Raw genomic sequence first — 17,697 nt, 5'->3', positions numbered from 1 at the left:
CATAAGCCATAAGAAATACTTGTGAGCGGGCAGTGTGTCGAATAAAGAGTGATGAATCAATTTTGGAAGGCTGAAAACCCAAGTTGGAGACAAGGAAATCCTTTAGAGTGTTGACCCAAGCTCGAGGAGCTTGTTTAAGGCCATACAATGCTTTGTTGAGCTTACATACCAATGACTCACCGTTCAACCCCTGAGCTTCGAATCCCGGTGGTTGTTGCATATAAATTTCTTCAGTAAGAATGCCATTAAGGAACGCATTATTTACATCAATTTGACGAAGACTCCATTCTTTCATAACAGCAATAGCAAGAACAGTCCGTATAGTGTTGGCACGAACTACTGGGCTGAAAGTATCAACAAAATTAGAACCGGCATTTTGAGAGAACCCTTTAGCAACAAGACGCGCTTTGTAACGGTCCACTGTACCATCTGGTTTCTTCTTAACTTTGAACAGCCATTTACATCCGATAGCACGATGAGAAGATGGTAAATGAGCTAATGTCCAAGTGTTATTTTTTATCAAAGCTTGAATCTCACTATGAACATCATTTTGCCAGTGAGGATAACGCATAGCACTATGAATATCAGAGGGTAACTCAGGGTCAGAGGAAGGTGCTTGAGAAAGTAGAATTTTGGGGCGAAAAATTCCAGCTTTGCTTCTAGTTATCATGGGATGGGTGTTTGTGGTGGAAGCTTGTTGTGGTTCAAAATTTTCAGTTTGATCAATTTGTGGTGTGAGTATAGGAGTAGAATGTGATGGTGGGTTAATTGTAGTGTGGGAATTGTCAGATAAAGTAGGAGGGTGGGATGGTATATAGGACGAAGATGGGGGGTTATCAAGTGAACTCATGGTGGGTCCCATAGTGTGTGTAGGAGTAGTAGAAGAAATGTGTGGAGGTGATGGACTTATGTGACGTGAAGGAGGGGATGAGTTGATAGGTGATGGCACAATATACAAGGTAGTGGTTGAATTTTTATTTTGGTGAGGTAAAAGCTGAGATTGGGTTTGTTTAAAGGGAAATTGTTGTTCATTAAAAATGACATGACGTGAAACAATAATTTTACCCTCTGATGTCCGGCACCGATATCCTTTATGTAAAGGAGAATAACCAAGAAAAACACAAGGCTCTGACCGAAAATTCAATTTGTTCCTGTTGAAGGGGCGCAAATTTGGAAAGCAGAGACACCCAAATACATGGCAGAATTGATAATCTGGTTTTGTGCCAAAAAGTTTTTCAAACGGAGAAAAACCATCTAACGCCTTGGTTGGAAGTCGATTAATAAGAAAAATAGCACTTGTAAAGGCATCATTCCAGTAGTGTAGAGGCATACTAGCATGAGCAAGCATCGACAACCCAGATTCAACAATTTGGCGATGTTTCCGTTCAACTATGCCATTTTGCTCAGAAGTATGAGGGCATGATAAACGATGAATGATACCATGGTGCGATAGATACCCTTTTAAAGCTTGAAATTCTCCACCATTGTCAGTTTGAAGTACTTTTATCTTGTGACCAAGAAGACGTTCCACCATCTTATGAAATTGAATAAACACACTTAAAACATCTGATTTTTGAGTGAGAAAGTATATCCATGTATATCTAGAAAAAGCATCTGTAAATGCCACATAATAGGAGAAACCATTTGATGTAACCGGTGCTGGTCCCCAAACATCAGATATAATTAATTGTAACGGTGTTGTATACTCTGTCAAGGAATTTGTAAAAGGCAGTTTATGAGCTTTTCCCATTTGACATGCTGGACAACAGTCACCAATTTTATTATCATGAAATGAAACATTACAATTTTGAAGAGCTTGAACAAGAGTAGAGCGGCATGGATGCCCAAGACGAGCATGCCATAAAGACAACGGAGTAGTATGCGAAGTAACATAGCATTGAGCAGACGGATTTGAAGAAGAAAATGGCAACTTTAAACGATATAAACCACCATGAACATCTCCATGCAACAGAACTTCATTTGATTTTAGGTCCTGAACCTTGCACTCCTTTGGAAAAAATTCAAACATCACTTGATTATCACTAGTGAACTTGGAAACAGAGAGAAGATTTTAGTGATGCCAGGAACATAAAGTAAAGAGCGCATGACTAAAGGTCGTGTTTGAGTAATTAAAGACAATTGACCAGTATGCATAACAGGAAGACCATAACCATTACCAACAAAAATTGTACCTGGTCCAGAATATGAAGCTTTTTCACCCATGGATTCAGAAGAGTGAGTTATATGGTGGGTAGCACCAGAGTCTGTGTACCAACTTGGATCACTAACTGTTTCAAGAGTTGCAATATAAGTATTGGCATTATTAGGCAGAGTAGTGGTTGGTGGCATGGAGGCATTAGCATTCTTGAGAGGTGAGGTTTGATAAATCCAATACCCATGTGGTTCAAGTGAAGGAGGTGGGGCCCATGGTGCTGTCCCACTATTATGCACAGAGGATGACCCACCAGTTGGTGTCCATTGAGGGGTGTTGAAGGTAGCAACATAGGCTTGAGGAGCTTGTGTTCCCGGTTGTGAAGAGGGAGGTCTGTAAGTAGAAGCCTTATAGTTTTGATCGAAACGAAAGTAGCATCGATCTACCAGATGCCCGGGCTTTCCGCAAAGTTGGCATTGGAGCCTAGAATTATTAGATCGACCCCTTCCTCGACCTCGAAAAGAAGAAGGATTGGGTGGTCTGTAAGAGGGAGTTTCTCCATTGTTTTGAGAACTTTGAGTGGTAATCATATTGGCAGCAGCTGGAATAGAGGCGAGAAGAGTTTGTTGTCGCGCTTCAGCATCAAGAAGAAGTGTGGATACCGTTTGAACGCTGTATGGAATAGGACTAGCCGAGATGACAGTAATAACAGATTAAAAATCAGCAGATAAACCATTTAAAATAGCCGTAACATGCTCATATTCACTAACCATTTCTCCACAGTTTGCTAAGTTATCACAGAAACTTTTAATTTTAAGTAAATAATCCTTCATGCTCAAATCACCTTTGCGTTGAGAGTGAAGTGCTCGACGATAAAACATTAGCTTGGAGGTCGTTTTGCTGCCATAAACACGAGCCAAAGTTTGCCATATTTGAGAAGAAGTGTTCATTCCAATAAGGTGAGGAAGAACTGTTTGACTCACTGATGAAAGCAACCAAGAAGCAAGAGCACTATCTTGTTGCTCATATCTTGCAAAATCTGGGTTTGGTGTTGACCCACCATTTTCATCGGGTATCATCGAGGGAGGTGGAACCAGGGTGCCGTCTAAGTAGCCTTGAAGTTTGAAGGTTTTGGCTGCTAGTAAAACTTGTTGCTGCCACAATAAGTAGTTGTCATCATCTAGGATAATATTAAGCTTTTTGGTTGCAAAAAGTCTTCCATCAAAGCCATCGACGGAGCTCCCAATCGCACCAGAGACAGTGACAGATTCAATCGTTTGACTGGTGGCGTTACTGTTGGTGTTGGTCATAACGAAAGCTTAATCCGTGAGGAAGAAAGGCTCTGATACCAAGTTAAGAACAGTAAAGGAACATAGGCTAAATACAGAGCATAAGCAGGAAAATAATGGAGAATCAGAAAATGAGAAAATGAATTCCTTCATTCTGTTTAATGGATCATTTTTTGGTACATTTATAGTAGAGATTGAGAGCAAAAACAGATTTTAGTAATGGAAAATAAGAGGAGCAACGTGGAGCAATCTGTTGAGAAGAATGAAAACAGAAAAACAGAAAATCCTTCTGCTGTGAATGACGACAAAGGTTAGGAGCCTCCACTGGTCATTTGACACCTGTCCATACTAGTAACGTTTCCTTCAACATGCCGGCGTAGAAATTCGATTACTTTAGCAAATTGGTCAGTTCCAGGTATCTGTGGAGATGCATTACATTTTATAACAACCATTACATGCAAGAAGTGTTTGAATGAGAAAGTATAGCCTCAAAAAATGGACAGTGTATACTATTTTCACACGGAAAACCTGAAAGATTGGACTAAAGTATACTCAAGAACATAATCTAAGAGAGTGTTTCAAGTGAAGCACAATCACAAAACTCCAATTGCACCATCAGCTAAAACCCGTACAGCTTATGCCGATTCAATACTGCTGCTGTTGCAGCAGCTTCCTGAAAGTTGGGGTTTGAGCCTGTGTAATATTCCTGCAATTTAATTATTAGGATTTGGAGGTTGATGGATAGTTTAGAAAATGTAAAAAAAAAAATTGCAACTTATTTTTGCGCAAGCTAAACTACCCAGTGCGCCATCAAAACAAGTTCATCAGGTTAGCAATTGCTTTAAATAATTTTGAAGCCATTCATCTGGACAAGTTCGAATTCTAAAGTACTATATCCGAATACCAGTTGTTTCTCAAAGCAATTAAGTCAAGAAATTCAGAGTTCAATGAGGAAGCCCAAATTGCCAAAGCAAAAAGGAACTCCCGATTACAGTGTACATAGTGTAATTAGAACTACTAACAATACCATTCAAAACATAATTAGAAGATGCCTGATTTTATAAATTCAAGCCGTTTTTGTCTTGTATGATATGTGTTATACTTTCATTCGTGACAAGACATGTGATAAATTTAGAAGATGCTTGAACAAGTAAGATTACATATGAACTCATCCTCTCGAAAAGACTATCCAGACAATGAATAATTTAATTTTCAATTAATTTTCAGTTCAAATTCAAAACAGATTTCTTTTTAAGAGTAAGATCGGATTACCTGTAAAGATCTGCCCCACCCCACCCGTTTCCATCCCTAAATAAAACAAACCTTGAATTACTATTGGATTTCTGCAAAGTGTTGGGTTTCTACTGCGATACTTGTCTAGTTTGATTATCACATTTTATGAAACTTAAATGATTTCTTCTAAAATAAATTAAGTTAATGTTCTTTGAGTGATAATAATTTTGGAGGTTACTGTTGGCATCCCGCCAGGACTTTCAACAATTATCCATCAAGAAAAGATATTTTTTACTGATCGAATGGTTTTTTTTACTAATTGAAAATTACCGATAGGTTTCATTTTGCATACAAATCCTTATTCAAAATAAAATGATTGTACAAGAGTAATTTTTTTTAAATATTAATTTAGAATTCGATATTTTCACGTTAAGAATAAAGCATGATTAAATAATATCATTTTTTAAAATATTAATTTAAAATTCGATATTTTCACGTTAAGAATAAAGCATGATTAAATAATATATTTGAGTCCCATTGTGATTACCAGATAACTAAAGGTCGGAGACCAAAAAAAACCGTTTCTTCTTTTGAATCCAATAGATGGAAACTCAATCACTGAATCAATGTGCTTTTGACAACCTATATATATATTGTCTAAAACCCAAATGAGGGATCAACTACAATCATGAAAACTAACCTAAATCCAGTTACCAACAGAAATCATGAATAGAAAATGATAAATTAGATGATCAAATGGTGTAAATCATTTGTACTTCCATCATGTCTCTGATACTTAACCAAGTAATTACAACCTTTTCTTTTTGTCAATCCACTACAGCTTAAAAGCTTCAGTTTTAACTATATATTATAACCTGCAAAGAAGGCAGTTCACAAGGCTAGTTACGAAATGAATGATTATAATAATTGACCATATCAACAAGAATATTTAAGGACATCATCGTATGATTTAAGACAGAATTGAACTATGTCTTTAGGATGGAGTATGATTTAAGACAGCATCGAACTATGTCTTTAGGGAAGTTTAGCAGCTAGGCATGATTCAGAATTAATCTCTATCTGGTTCATTAGACTAAAAAGATGACATTGTAATGAGTTTACTAATACTGCTTCAAGCAGGTTGTCACAATTGCGAGTAAAGACGAGTAGGGCCAGCTGATAAGCCAAATCCCCTCATTCGAAAGAAAATCAGAGTTTAGCCCATTTGACTGGTTGAATGAGCTTAACCACTCATTCAATTAGAATCACTACTCGATGAGTTAAGTGAGACGACAATTGAACAAGGCTTAAGAATCCCGGGAAAGATAGAGGCAAGACAAGCCCATTTTCCATCATACTATGCCTGTATTTTTTCCTTCAAGCTCATAGCTCCACTATGTGGAGAATAAGGTCTCATTGATAAAAAGGTAGTAGACATGTGATACATCCTAGCATGGATTCCATATGCTCAACATGTACATAGGTGAACAGACAATAAAATAAATACATATTTGGAGACTGGCAAATGGAAGAGGAGACACTAAACCATTAGTTAAAGTGAATCACATTACTAACCTATGATATCCAGATAGACAGGCAGGTTGAATTGGGTCCACATTATGAATGACAAATTCTGTCGGTTATTACCGAGTTATTTGCTGCAGCATTTGCGAACCAGCTGCTTGTGAAACCAACTGCTCAGAACCTGGTGAAGGTCTCGATAAATGGTTTGCACTGACTGGGTTACCAAGCCCTTGCCGTATCATTTCTTTAGGATTATTTGCATTTGTTTCAGGCTGTGATGATTCCATAAGCGCTCGTACCTAATCAAGTAATTTGCATAAAAGTAGAAGTTTTAATGCTGTAGGAGAGTAAGGTATACTTTATGCTTTTGTACCAAAATTTCACTCACCATATCAAGACGCTTCTTGTGGAGGTCACTTGATAACTGCATGTTTTAAAAAGAAAATTCAGCATCGTCAATTGTATTCTTTCTTCTTTTGCAAATAAACAAAGTCTTTCATATAAAGCAAAAAGTGCACCAGGGAAGATAGTTCAAAAGGTTTCAATCTATCGGGCAAAGTAAAATGTAAAATGTGAAAGACAAATATCCAGAAACTATATTTTGACTACCAAAGAAAGGTGTTGAACTAAGAGTTCCTAACCCTGAAAAGGAAATTGGAATTCACATACATTGAAGACAATTCTATCTCATAAACGACAAACAGAAATGCTTACTGGACTTGTTTGATTCCGCTCTTCACTTGAAAATCCAGGAACAGGCAATTTCCAGTTTCTCTCTGCAAATATCCCATGTATAACATCCATTATAGCTCCATTGGCTTCACTTAAAGTATGAAGAAACTAAAATAGGCTATCTTATGGGGCCTCGACATCTAAACTCTTTTGTCATACTGCACTATTGGAAGTAAAGTAATACATAATTTATCAAAATTTACATAATAGTGCATTGGAAGCAACTCTTGGAAGGAAAAGATTAAGCATGGATTGTAGTAAGTTTCTGAAATTCTCCTGACCACCAGCAACAGGATGTATATAGTTGTAACTTGTAACTGTAAGCTTAAACTTGCGTTTTCTTACTTATATGAAAACACAAAGTAACTTTGCATAATTATGTAAAAGAGAGAAATCAGAGAACAAAGGTTCATCATGGCAAACAATAGCTTATATGACATGTTATGTATGGCAACCTCAAAACATGCAAAACCTAGATATTCCAAAATTTATCCCATCTAATAAAACATAAGAACAGTAACCAAATATCACAACATCAACACATAACTCTTCCAAATAAATGCGAAATAGTGAAGCACAAACCTAAATGTAGCAAGAGATCCCTGGACTCTAATGTTGACGATTTCCTATGCTTAGCCAAACTGCATGCAAATGTAGTCACCTGAAAACAAGTGAAAAGGTGTAAGCTCTAAACAAAGAAGATTATTACTTAACAGCTGATGAACCTACTGAATGGAAGGACTAAGGAGGACACAAAGAAGAATAAGAAGAAAGACTGAAAAGGAAAAAAAATAAGACAACAGTGCATATGGACAGTTTAATTGTATAGCTGTGAGTAATGGCTAGTTGCCACAAACTGATAGAAAAGCTAAAATTTGATTACAAAGTTACAAATTGAAACACTATTTCCGTACTATAACTATTCATAGAAATAAAATAACTTAGATAAACTCAATATCATCCATCCACTTCGAGCCCAAACATTCAGTTTCTCTTCAGGCTAAGCACAAAACATTGCAGGAAGAGATTCATGGAGTTCTTAAAGGATGTTCCAAAAATATTCAAGCTACATTTAACATCAACAATACCCCAAGGCTAACCATGTCTATTGATACATGCACAGATGGGGTGAAATTTATTAAATTCCATTTATAGAAACTGCCAATTTTCAAGTTTGAGAAATCATCAGTCTTGCGACGACTTTTTGGACGGGATCTAGACATTTCTTAGTTAAGATGTCTCATGGTGTTCAAAGATCTATCTCTTAGCTTCGAAATGCACTTTGAATCACTTGATTTTGAGTTCGGGAGCTCAAGTTATGATCGTTTTAATGAAGATTGCGCGAGCAGAATTTCTAGACAGGATTATGACGAGAATTATGAGTTTCAGGCTTTTAATTCGAGTTTAAATCATATTGGCTTCATGCTTTAGAATTAATTTTTGTTATATACGAGCTCAATATTATATTTATCAGATCTTATTATTTTATTATTCCGAATTAATTAGAGTTCTAATATACTTAAGAGTTTTATTTAGATTTATTTATCTAGCCTATATATAACGTACACAATTTAGACAATTGTTTTTCATTAATAAAGTTTTCAATTGTGCAAGATTTCTTTCTTGTGATTTTTAGTGGTTTTCTTATCGATTCATTCTTCACCCTTCAATTTGCCAGAGACTATTTCTTGGAGGGTTGATTAGAGCTATTAATTGCGTTGTTTTCTTGGAGGATTGATTAGAGCCATTAATTGAGTTTGCTGGGATTTATATCTCAAAAGGGTTCAATTGGACATTTATCCTCCATCATATCCATCGGTTTATCGTTCCATCTTCCATTTTACTTTAATCTATATTTTCACTATTTAGTTATTATTTTGAATATTTTTCCACTTTGTTTTCTTAATTTCTATTTTTTTTATTTATGATTTTTATTTATTCTTTTTTTCTCAAATTTCTTCTTTTATTGTTTTCAATTTCTTTATTACTAAATTCATTTATTTCTTCTTTTCAGATCAAATCCAAATCTTTCCTTTTCGAGTCAAACAACTTGAATTTGATCTTTCTTCCGTTTCTTCGCTCCAATTCTGTATCATCTATACTTACAACAGCTGAGCCTCTGACATTATTTATTTTATGATTTGAGGTTAAGACCACCAGAAACTAAAAACTATGAATGACAGATGCATATACCCAAGCCATGACCCTAAACGCAGAAAGGTAAATATAAAGCCTTTAAAGTAGAGCCTTACAGAATCTATGAAGTCATCAGCAATCTCCAAAAGTAGATCTTCAACTTCTGGTTCAAGCTTACCTTGCGAATCAACCTAAGCACAGCCAAAAGATAATGTCACAATTCACCACAAAAGAAGAAAACCATCTGAACTATGAAATAAGAATGAAAAAACAAAAAGTTAAAGGCAGGAAAAACCTGTGAAACCAGATCCTGTATCTTTCTCTTTCCAAGAAGTTGATTGGTCGCCTCAGTTCCTTGGCTCGAACTTCCCCCCGGTGTGGTTGTACCAGATGCAGTTGCATCAGGCTGTGATCCTGTCAAACTGAGAGTTTTCTGACCTGCTGGTCCAGACATCCTAGGAGACTGCTGCTGTTGGGGTTGATGCAATGGTGGTTGTTGTGGTTGTAATTGTTGTTGAGCATGTTGCTGTAGCTGCTGTTGTTGCAGTAGTTGCTGTTGCTGTTGCTGGTGTTGCTGTGGCTGCTGCATTTGAGGATGCCCCATTTGTGACTGCTGTTGTACGAGCTGAGACAATTGTTGAGGGTTCAAGGACATAGGATTCTGGTGCAACTGAGAAGAAGATGCCAGTTGCTGTTGCAAGAGGACCTGTGATTGCCTCTGAAGGCGGAGTGAGGGTGAGCCTGGGCCAGACATGGACGGCATTTGCTTCAACCACTGTTGCTGCAAGAGAGAGTTCTGCATCATACCTGCCTGTCCATTCTGAGCCAGCCCTGATAACTGAGAGTTGATGAAGGCTTGAGATGTTCTTGGTAAGCTTTGAACCTGTAGTTTACAGAGTGGATATTGCATACTGAGGTAATGCGCACAAATTAATTGAAGACATTTTGAAACCTCATCACAGAACCACTTAAATATTACTTACACACGGAAAATTTTCACAAAAGGAGGCAATGGCATAACAAGACAGGTCCAAAAATAAAAGGCAATTAAAGGGATACTCTAACATATTTGGTTTTATTTTAGCTTATTAGCAGTTAAAATAGGATGCCATAGGTAATCTTGCATTTCCCCAGTATAGCCTAAGAAATTTAGGTCATCACCAATAAAAGCATTTTGAGGGAATCAAACACAAATAATCATTAATCATACACCAAAAGATGTGCAATCATTTATCAACACTCAAATCTCTTTGCAGAAAATGTAAAAGCTGTTAAAACATCTTAGATAAGATTCTAATTGTGCCAAATTACAATAGAAAGAAGTGTATCAAACAATATGAATGGCTATTTAACTTCAAAATTATAGCATTCATTTCCAAGTCTTCACTAGCAGCCAAGATATTCAAAAATGATGAAGTTCATGCTCCTTTACTTACACCTTCAATTATCTTTGCATGTAAAGGGAAAGAAAGTTCAGATGAACGTCATGAAAGGTGATAACCATCCAGTTTTTGTAAGTCACAACTGAAGATCTCATTTTCCATTAAAAAAAAGTGAAGGAGTATGTCTCATAGGTTGTTCAAATTACCTCCAAGGTCTAAAGTCTAGACCAAAAGAAAAATGTTGTTTGCCGTGAGAATTTAAACATAGTTAACCATAAATATATAGAATAGTGGAACTTTGCTAACAGTTACTAAAACACAATTTGGAATAACCTCAAAAAATTGTTGTCATGGTGGGTATCCAAGGAGATGAAACAATTTCTGTTTCACTTCTTAAGTTTTATTCCCGTACATATTTCAGAAAGTATAAACAACCTAAATCTGAAATTTTGCAGTTACAACACCTAATTAGAATTTTTCTTGATCCAAGTTGAGCAGATATTAAGAATAGAAAAGAAATTTTTCCAAAAGTAAAGACCACCATGATGCAGAAAGACTAATCTTGTGAAGCGAATTGAAGTCTCAAAATTACATCACAAAGATTCTTTTACTAAAATAAATAGTAAATCTTTATACGAGTGTGGAATTTAACCTTCATATCATTAGATAAACAAAATGAATGCCACCTACCGACGACAATGACTTAATAAAGAACAAATAAAATGAAAGAGAAAAAGCATTAGTTTCTCTACTCATTAAAGGGAAAATGGTCAATACATCATCATCAGAAGAGACAATACCTGAGGAGATGTCAGTTGAGTTTGTTGTGATAACTGCTGCCTCATCTGTCCCTGATTTATCCGCTGTTGTGCATAAAGAGCTCCATTAGCCCTTAGTTGTGAGCCCAAATTCATCATCCCCATTGCCTGCATCCCTGGCAAAGATTGCCCAGTTGGATTTCCTGGATGAAACTGAGATCCTTGCACCATTCCAGCTTTTTGCCTCGGCTACATCAAAAAACTCAAATGACTTTAGAATAAGCAAGATAAACATGAAACTAGTTAGAATTTTCTCTATTAAGCCCTATCCGGTAATATACTCTGCAATGGTTAGATTATTACCATTAAAATTTTCATTACTACAAATTTAAAATGAAAACTAAGTTTATCCCCAGACATCAACATAATCATATAACTTTAGCTGGTTAAAAGACTAAAACATAATTTAAATTGCTCTGGACCCATTAGCTACTTCAAAATTCTGAAGGAGTAGAAATAGTGCATTTGTTACCATCAATAAGCAAGGAAACCACTCACGAGCACCAATTAAACTTGAGTTACCAAGATTCAAGACAGTTACCAACAGTAAGCATCAATCATCAATAAATCCCAACTTTAGCTGACAATAAAATCTCAAGTACATTAACTAACATAATGGCAAGGAAAAGCAAAAGAAGACAAAAAAAACACTTTAAAATGCAAATCGCACCTTGAAAATTCTTCAGAAAATCAATATGGAACTTGCATCAAATTTTGAAAATTATATCCAAGAAAAAACAATCATCAGAGGAAGAAACAATTTAGCATCAATAAGTCATCCAATTCAAGGTCAAACTAGTAACCAAAATAGCAACTGCATAATTCTAAACTACTTCCCCACTTCCAAACAAAAAGATGTTGATTTCAATAGCAACAAATTCATTAAATTTCTTACTTCTAATCACTGAATAAACGAAAAGAAAATGCCTTCAAAAGCTAGAAAATTTATTTTTTTTCCCAGAAGAGTCTCTAAAAAGATTTATACCGAAGCTAAAAGCGCAGACTGCAAACTAAGCTGAGCTGCTGCACCACCGAGCAAATGACCACCTTGCCCAATCAAAGCTGACCTTGATAAATTGGGATTGCCCATCTGCTGATTCTGCTGGTTCTGTTGCTGGTTAGCTTGAACTGAAGTTGACGCACCAAAATTCATTTGCCCATATAACCCTTGCCTTAAAACATTATTGTATTGAGACTGATGTTGTTGTTGTTGCTGCTGCTGGCTCTGTTGTTGGTGTTGTTGGAGTTGGTTAAGGCGTGAAATAGATGGAGATCTTTGAAGGGATTGCTGGATTTGGAAATTTGATAAAGCTGCAACATTTGGCTGTGTTTGCTGTTGCTGCTGCTGCTGTTGATGTTGTTGTTGGGGAAGAGGTGGAGACAAAATTTGCGAGATTTGCTGCTGCTGCTGCTGTTGATTTTGCAGTGAAGAAGGGTCAATGGAAGGAGAAGGAGAAGGATTGTTGTTGTTTTGAGGAAGAATTGAGGAATTCGTTGAAGGTGCAGGCGCTAACGTTCTTGAAGTCGTAGTCACCGCCGTGGGAGGCGGCGGTGCAGGTGTAGGCATCGCCGACGATGACGGTTGTGAAGGGTCCATCATCATGGGATTCGGAGATTGCGTAGAAGATGTAGTAGTAGTAACAGCAGCAGTCGTTTCGGCCATTCCCGGGTTTCTTTTTTGGGTGATTTTTAATGGTTTCTGCGTCAAGTTGAAATTGCTAATTGAAGGTGAAATTGGAATTCCGTTTTCTATTAAAAAAACAAAAGAAAAAGAAAAGAAGTGTACGAAGAGAATGAATCTGGAGCGTACACGTAAGCAGAGAAAAGAAAAGGAATTGATTGGGTGATAGAAGCAGTCAAAAGTCAAAAACATGGGTCTAAAGTACTTTATAACATTGAAGCAGCAAAGGTTTTTGTGTGTGACTAACTCTAAGGTATCTAAGACACTGTCGTTTTTGTGGAATGTTGCATGAATCTCGTTCGCTTTCACTGCTCCAATTTCCGGATTTAGTCACGAATCTTTTAATACCTTTATCTAGGTTAGTTACAATCCGCAACCCCATCCCTTCCTCCCCAATTTTAATACATTCATTCTAATTAAGTTATTGAATTATAGGGAAATGTAAATTTTGACCTATGAATTTAGTAATTAGGTTAACTTTAATATATATAATTTTTTCACTTTAGTTTATAATTTTGATAAATAGATCTATTTTGATCACTAAATTTGGATTCTATCAAGATTTGATAATGTGTCTAGTGTCACTAGAATAGGATTAAATTGGATAGAGTGAGAACTGATCATTCACTTTAATACTTATACTTTTTATGTAGCTTCAATAAGGTGAGATCCCAACCAGTCTAATAATCTTTTTCTTTTTTTTTAGGATTACATGATCAAATCTGATAATGGTAAAGGCACCACAAACTCCAAAAGGACCTTTTTCCCAGGTAATGATAGCAGACAATCTTGATTGCTGACAAATTGGTGCATTTTTCAAGGCAATAAGATTAGGCTCCTTGTGTATATTATTATTAAGAGTGAGGCGGATGGTCAGGTGAAAGCCACCAAGAAAAAAAAATCCTCTAATGACTAAAAAATAAGGTAGAAGATGCGAAAAGCGAATGGGTTGGATGAGCTGCTAGGTAACCTTTGATCTTTGGGAATCATACACACTCAAGGACAAGAGAAACCTTCTTCAATCTTATGTTTGGCACCGAAACTGTGATACCACCCGAAATTGGCCTTAACACACATTGGGTAGTTCATTATGCAGATCAAACCAATGAAGCAAAGCTCCGAGAAAATCTTGATTTCCTGGATGAAGTAAGGGAAAAAAACATCTATCTGGATGGTAATGCGAGCTGAACAAGTGGCACAATACAACAATTAAAGGGTTCATAATAGACAATACTAGGTGGGAGACTTGGTGATGCGAAATGCAGAAACTAACTAACCATTTGGGCAAAGAGGAAAGTTGCCAACCACTTGGGAAGGACCCTATCGAGTGATAGTAGCTTTAGGATGTGGAACATATAAACTCGAACGGCTGGATAGAATTCACATACCGCGAACATGGAACGCTCGCAACCTTCACAAATTCTATACATAAAAGTTGTAGTCCCTGCTGTTGAAATAGTTCTTACTTTATCATATATATTCTTATGCTCTCATACTTTCTTTATGTCACATGAATATTATCATAGTTACGGGTATTGTGCATAGTGAATATATTATGTAAGCCTCCCCCATGTGTCCCGAAGCAGGGTCATTTTATTACCTTTCGTAAGCTGCCCCTGTGTTGTTGGATTTGGTGCGCTAAGTGTAGTATTTACGTTTAAGTACACTTGTAATTTTTTCGAACAGATTAGTTAATGAAATTATTCATGAATTACGTTAATACTTTGTATATTGTCCCCACATGGTTTTTGTTCGCAAAGAAAAATGGAAGCAAATGTAGCTCACTGGTTGCCTAATATTTAACTAATACTAAACAGTATTACGTGGTCAGATCATAATACAGAAAAATAACTTGTATTAGTAGACGAACCTAAACATATCCTTAGTCTAATCGAAAATGAGCAAATCTACATTTGCTTCTATTTTGTTTTACATGAAAAAACTACATAAGGGTATTATACAAAAGATATTAATGTAATTCATGAATAATTTTATTAACCAATCTATTAAAAAAATTACTAGTGTACAAATGAATATACTACACCTAGGGCACCATATCCAACTTGAGAAGCCCGATGGGGCTTCAGGGGAATAACATCCCCTCTGAATGCTGCAACATCCAGGGTAGTCCACTAATTCATAGGCCTAAAAATGTCATCCTGCAAACTTAACCAACACGTTAGTTTCCTCCTCAGGCCCTGATTGGCCTAACAGGTCATAGAACACACTAAAAAGCTCATTTTATTAGATTCAAAGGTAAAATTACTAAATCTATAAATTGAATAAAAAAGATAAAAAAAATTACTCAAATACAAGCTCAAATACAAGCTCGTTAAGTGTTGAAAAGAGCTTAACTTGCCATAATGAATTGTTTCAGATCAAGTATGTAGTGTCATTCACAATAGTGGAGTTCATAGCCCGTGACATGGGTAAATGATATCCTCTCATTAGCATTACATGGTTGATGAAAAGTAACGTGGCCACACATTTTGAATAAAACCATTTTCGAACCGGACATCATTTGTTTTTATTCAAAATGTGTGGCCACGTTTACTTTTCATCAACCATGTAATGCCAATGAAAGGATATCATTTACTCATATCTCAGGCTATGAATTACACTGTTGTGAATGAAGCTACATATTGCAGAAGTCATATACCCAACGTACTAGCTTTTCGTTCCTTATTTATTTGAACTCAAACTTTTAATTACATCAAAATATACAATTCATGCATACATAATCCGTAATCCACTCAAGATTAATGTATGTCACACTTTGAACGTCACAAATGAAAAAAATCCATAAACAGATTCAGGATTTATTCTTCTTAGGTCCAGTCCAATACAATCACATTTATGTCTCTATCTTCTAGGAGTAACCGTGTGCACATATGCATAAAACAAATGATTTTATAAAGAAAATTTAAAGTGAGGTTTTACTGCAGGCGTATAGGTCAATTGTAATATTTATAGTTCCGATAGAACACGAAGTTTTCCAAGAGTTCGAACCCAAATGAGATGGTGATTAAGTGATAAATAGCGTACACTATTAAATCTAAACGACTACTAATATTATTTTATAGTACGACAAATCATAACAAAAAAATTTACAAAAAAATTAATTATGCTAATCCAGGAACCTAATTGTAAAGAGTACAAAACTACGAGATTAACCAATAAATGACTAACGATGGTTGGTAGATTTTGATGTGGTTTATCGGTCTTTGAATGAGGGACTTAAATCGCTTAAATTACTAAGAGACTCAATTTTATCCATCGATCTCAATTTTACCAACTTAGACAAATTAATTTGGTTTATCTCTCGATCTCACAAGTTAATTTTGGACTAATGAATTGGTGCACAAAAAGATTACTTCTCGGTCTCACTTGTCTAGATATTCCCTTAAGGGTGTCAATTCCTAAATTTTGAGGTCTATTCGATTTAGTCAAATTTATTACGATTTAATCCCTTGTCCAAAAAATTAACTTACCCATATCTCTATCAACCAACCCCCTTTAAGGTTTAGCTACTAATGTTGAAAATAAAGTTAATGGACATATAAATGAAAATCAAAGAAACCATTAAAGCAAAGCTTAAGAAAAATATAAAAGTTTGGATTTTTATGCAAGAAACTTAAAGAACATGAAATTGAAGTCATTCAACAAGAAAATCTAAATCAATAAACATAAAAGAACAAACTTTAGTCGATTTAAAGTAAAAGAAACCAAAATACATTAAACTAAAACTAGAAATGCCTTACAACCAAGGTACATAGACTGAGAGTGCAAATAAACCTAAGTTACAGTGATAACTAACCTAACTAACATTAAGAACAAAAAGGGAGTGTAGAAAAATAAACTCTAAAACTAGGAAAAGAGAAGAGAAAATAAAAACCCTAGAAAAGTTGTAGAAAAACTAATAGAAAACCTAGAGAAACTAAAACTAAAAACTAAACTAATGTGTGTCTCCTCTCTCATTGGCTAAAATTAGTTATTTTAGGCTGAATGCAGAAGAAATTTTATTGCCAAAATTGCCCCTACACGAGCCTTATGTGATTGGTGCATCGGGTGGATAAAAACTACCCTTTTTTATCTAACTTTGTCCCTTCACGATATCGATATCGTGATACTCAAGTAGAGGATATCGTGATACCCCGGTCAGTTTTGAACTTTGGGGTTTTCTTTGAGGGTGTATATCACAATACCACTGAAGATGTCGGAAAATTAGGTTTGGAAAACGTGACAAAAAATAAATTTAGGGAAAAACCAAAGTTTTAAAAAAAAATTCCAAAGTAAGAACTTGGTTGTGATATCTGAAATAAGAAACACTTAATCAAAACTGTACATTTTTTATTCGTCGAGGATGAACGCTTCGACCAAGTAGTGTTTTCTGCTATCCTCAAGCTCACGTAAAGTTCTAGTAGAAGTGCAATTCTCTAGTACTCAACCACCGAAGAACCACTGTCGCCAACCATTTGTCGGCCACCGAAATGCCACCATCGCAGTTGTCAACACATTAAGCTGGTTCGATTTCTGTCAGTTCGATCCCAGCCAGTGACGGCTTGACTGGTCCGGTCTAGCCACCTGTTGGACCGTCAATTCGATTTCACATATCAAGTCAAATTCGACCAATTTTTGGGTCTTAGTCTCAGTTTGGGCTCTCAGGCCCAGTTTACGACCTCAAGTCCAATTTTCAAGTTCAATTACCTATTAGGCCAATTGTATGACTTAAAAATTAATTTCCAAAAAT

The 17,697-nt window shown here is 35.9% G+C and overlaps 1 protein-coding gene across 3 annotated transcripts; it reads right to left on the bottom strand.

Annotated features, from left to right (window-relative positions):
• Positions 1–5,293: 5,293 nt before the first annotated feature.
• LOC107913860 (transcription initiation factor TFIID subunit 12b) lies at positions 5,294–13,043 on the bottom strand. Of its 3 annotated transcripts, XR_001688650.2 has the most exons (9): positions 12,252–13,043; positions 11,249–11,455; positions 9,362–9,949; positions 9,183–9,257; positions 7,513–7,591; positions 6,913–6,974; positions 6,587–6,622; positions 6,250–6,497; positions 5,294–5,549 (listed from the first exon to the last, which is right to left on the bottom strand). XR_001688650.2 is itself a non-coding variant. In XM_016842522.2 (8 exons), the coding sequence occupies exons 1-8, from the start codon at positions 12,927–12,929 to the stop codon at positions 6,318–6,320; spliced, it is 1,905 nt and encodes a 634-aa protein (XP_016698011.2). In that variant the 5' UTR covers positions 12,930–13,043; the 3' UTR covers positions 5,294–6,317. The 3 variants fall into 3 exon arrangements, 2 of the variants coding, with proteins under 2 accessions (XP_016698011.2, XP_016698012.2); XM_016842522.2 differs by having other exon boundaries at positions 5,294–6,497; XM_016842523.2 differs by lacking the exons at positions 5,294–5,549; positions 6,913–6,974 and having other exon boundaries at positions 6,392–6,497.
• Positions 13,044–17,697: the final 4,654 nt, after the last annotated feature.

The sequence above is a fragment of the Gossypium hirsutum genome, chromosome D10 (assembly GCF_007990345.1).
Source record: "Gossypium hirsutum isolate 1008001.06 chromosome D10, Gossypium_hirsutum_v2.1, whole genome shotgun sequence".
NCBI classification, from domain to species: domain Eukaryota; kingdom Viridiplantae; phylum Streptophyta; class Magnoliopsida; order Malvales; family Malvaceae; genus Gossypium; species Gossypium hirsutum.
This window is presented reverse-complemented; position numbering and strand designations above follow the sequence as displayed.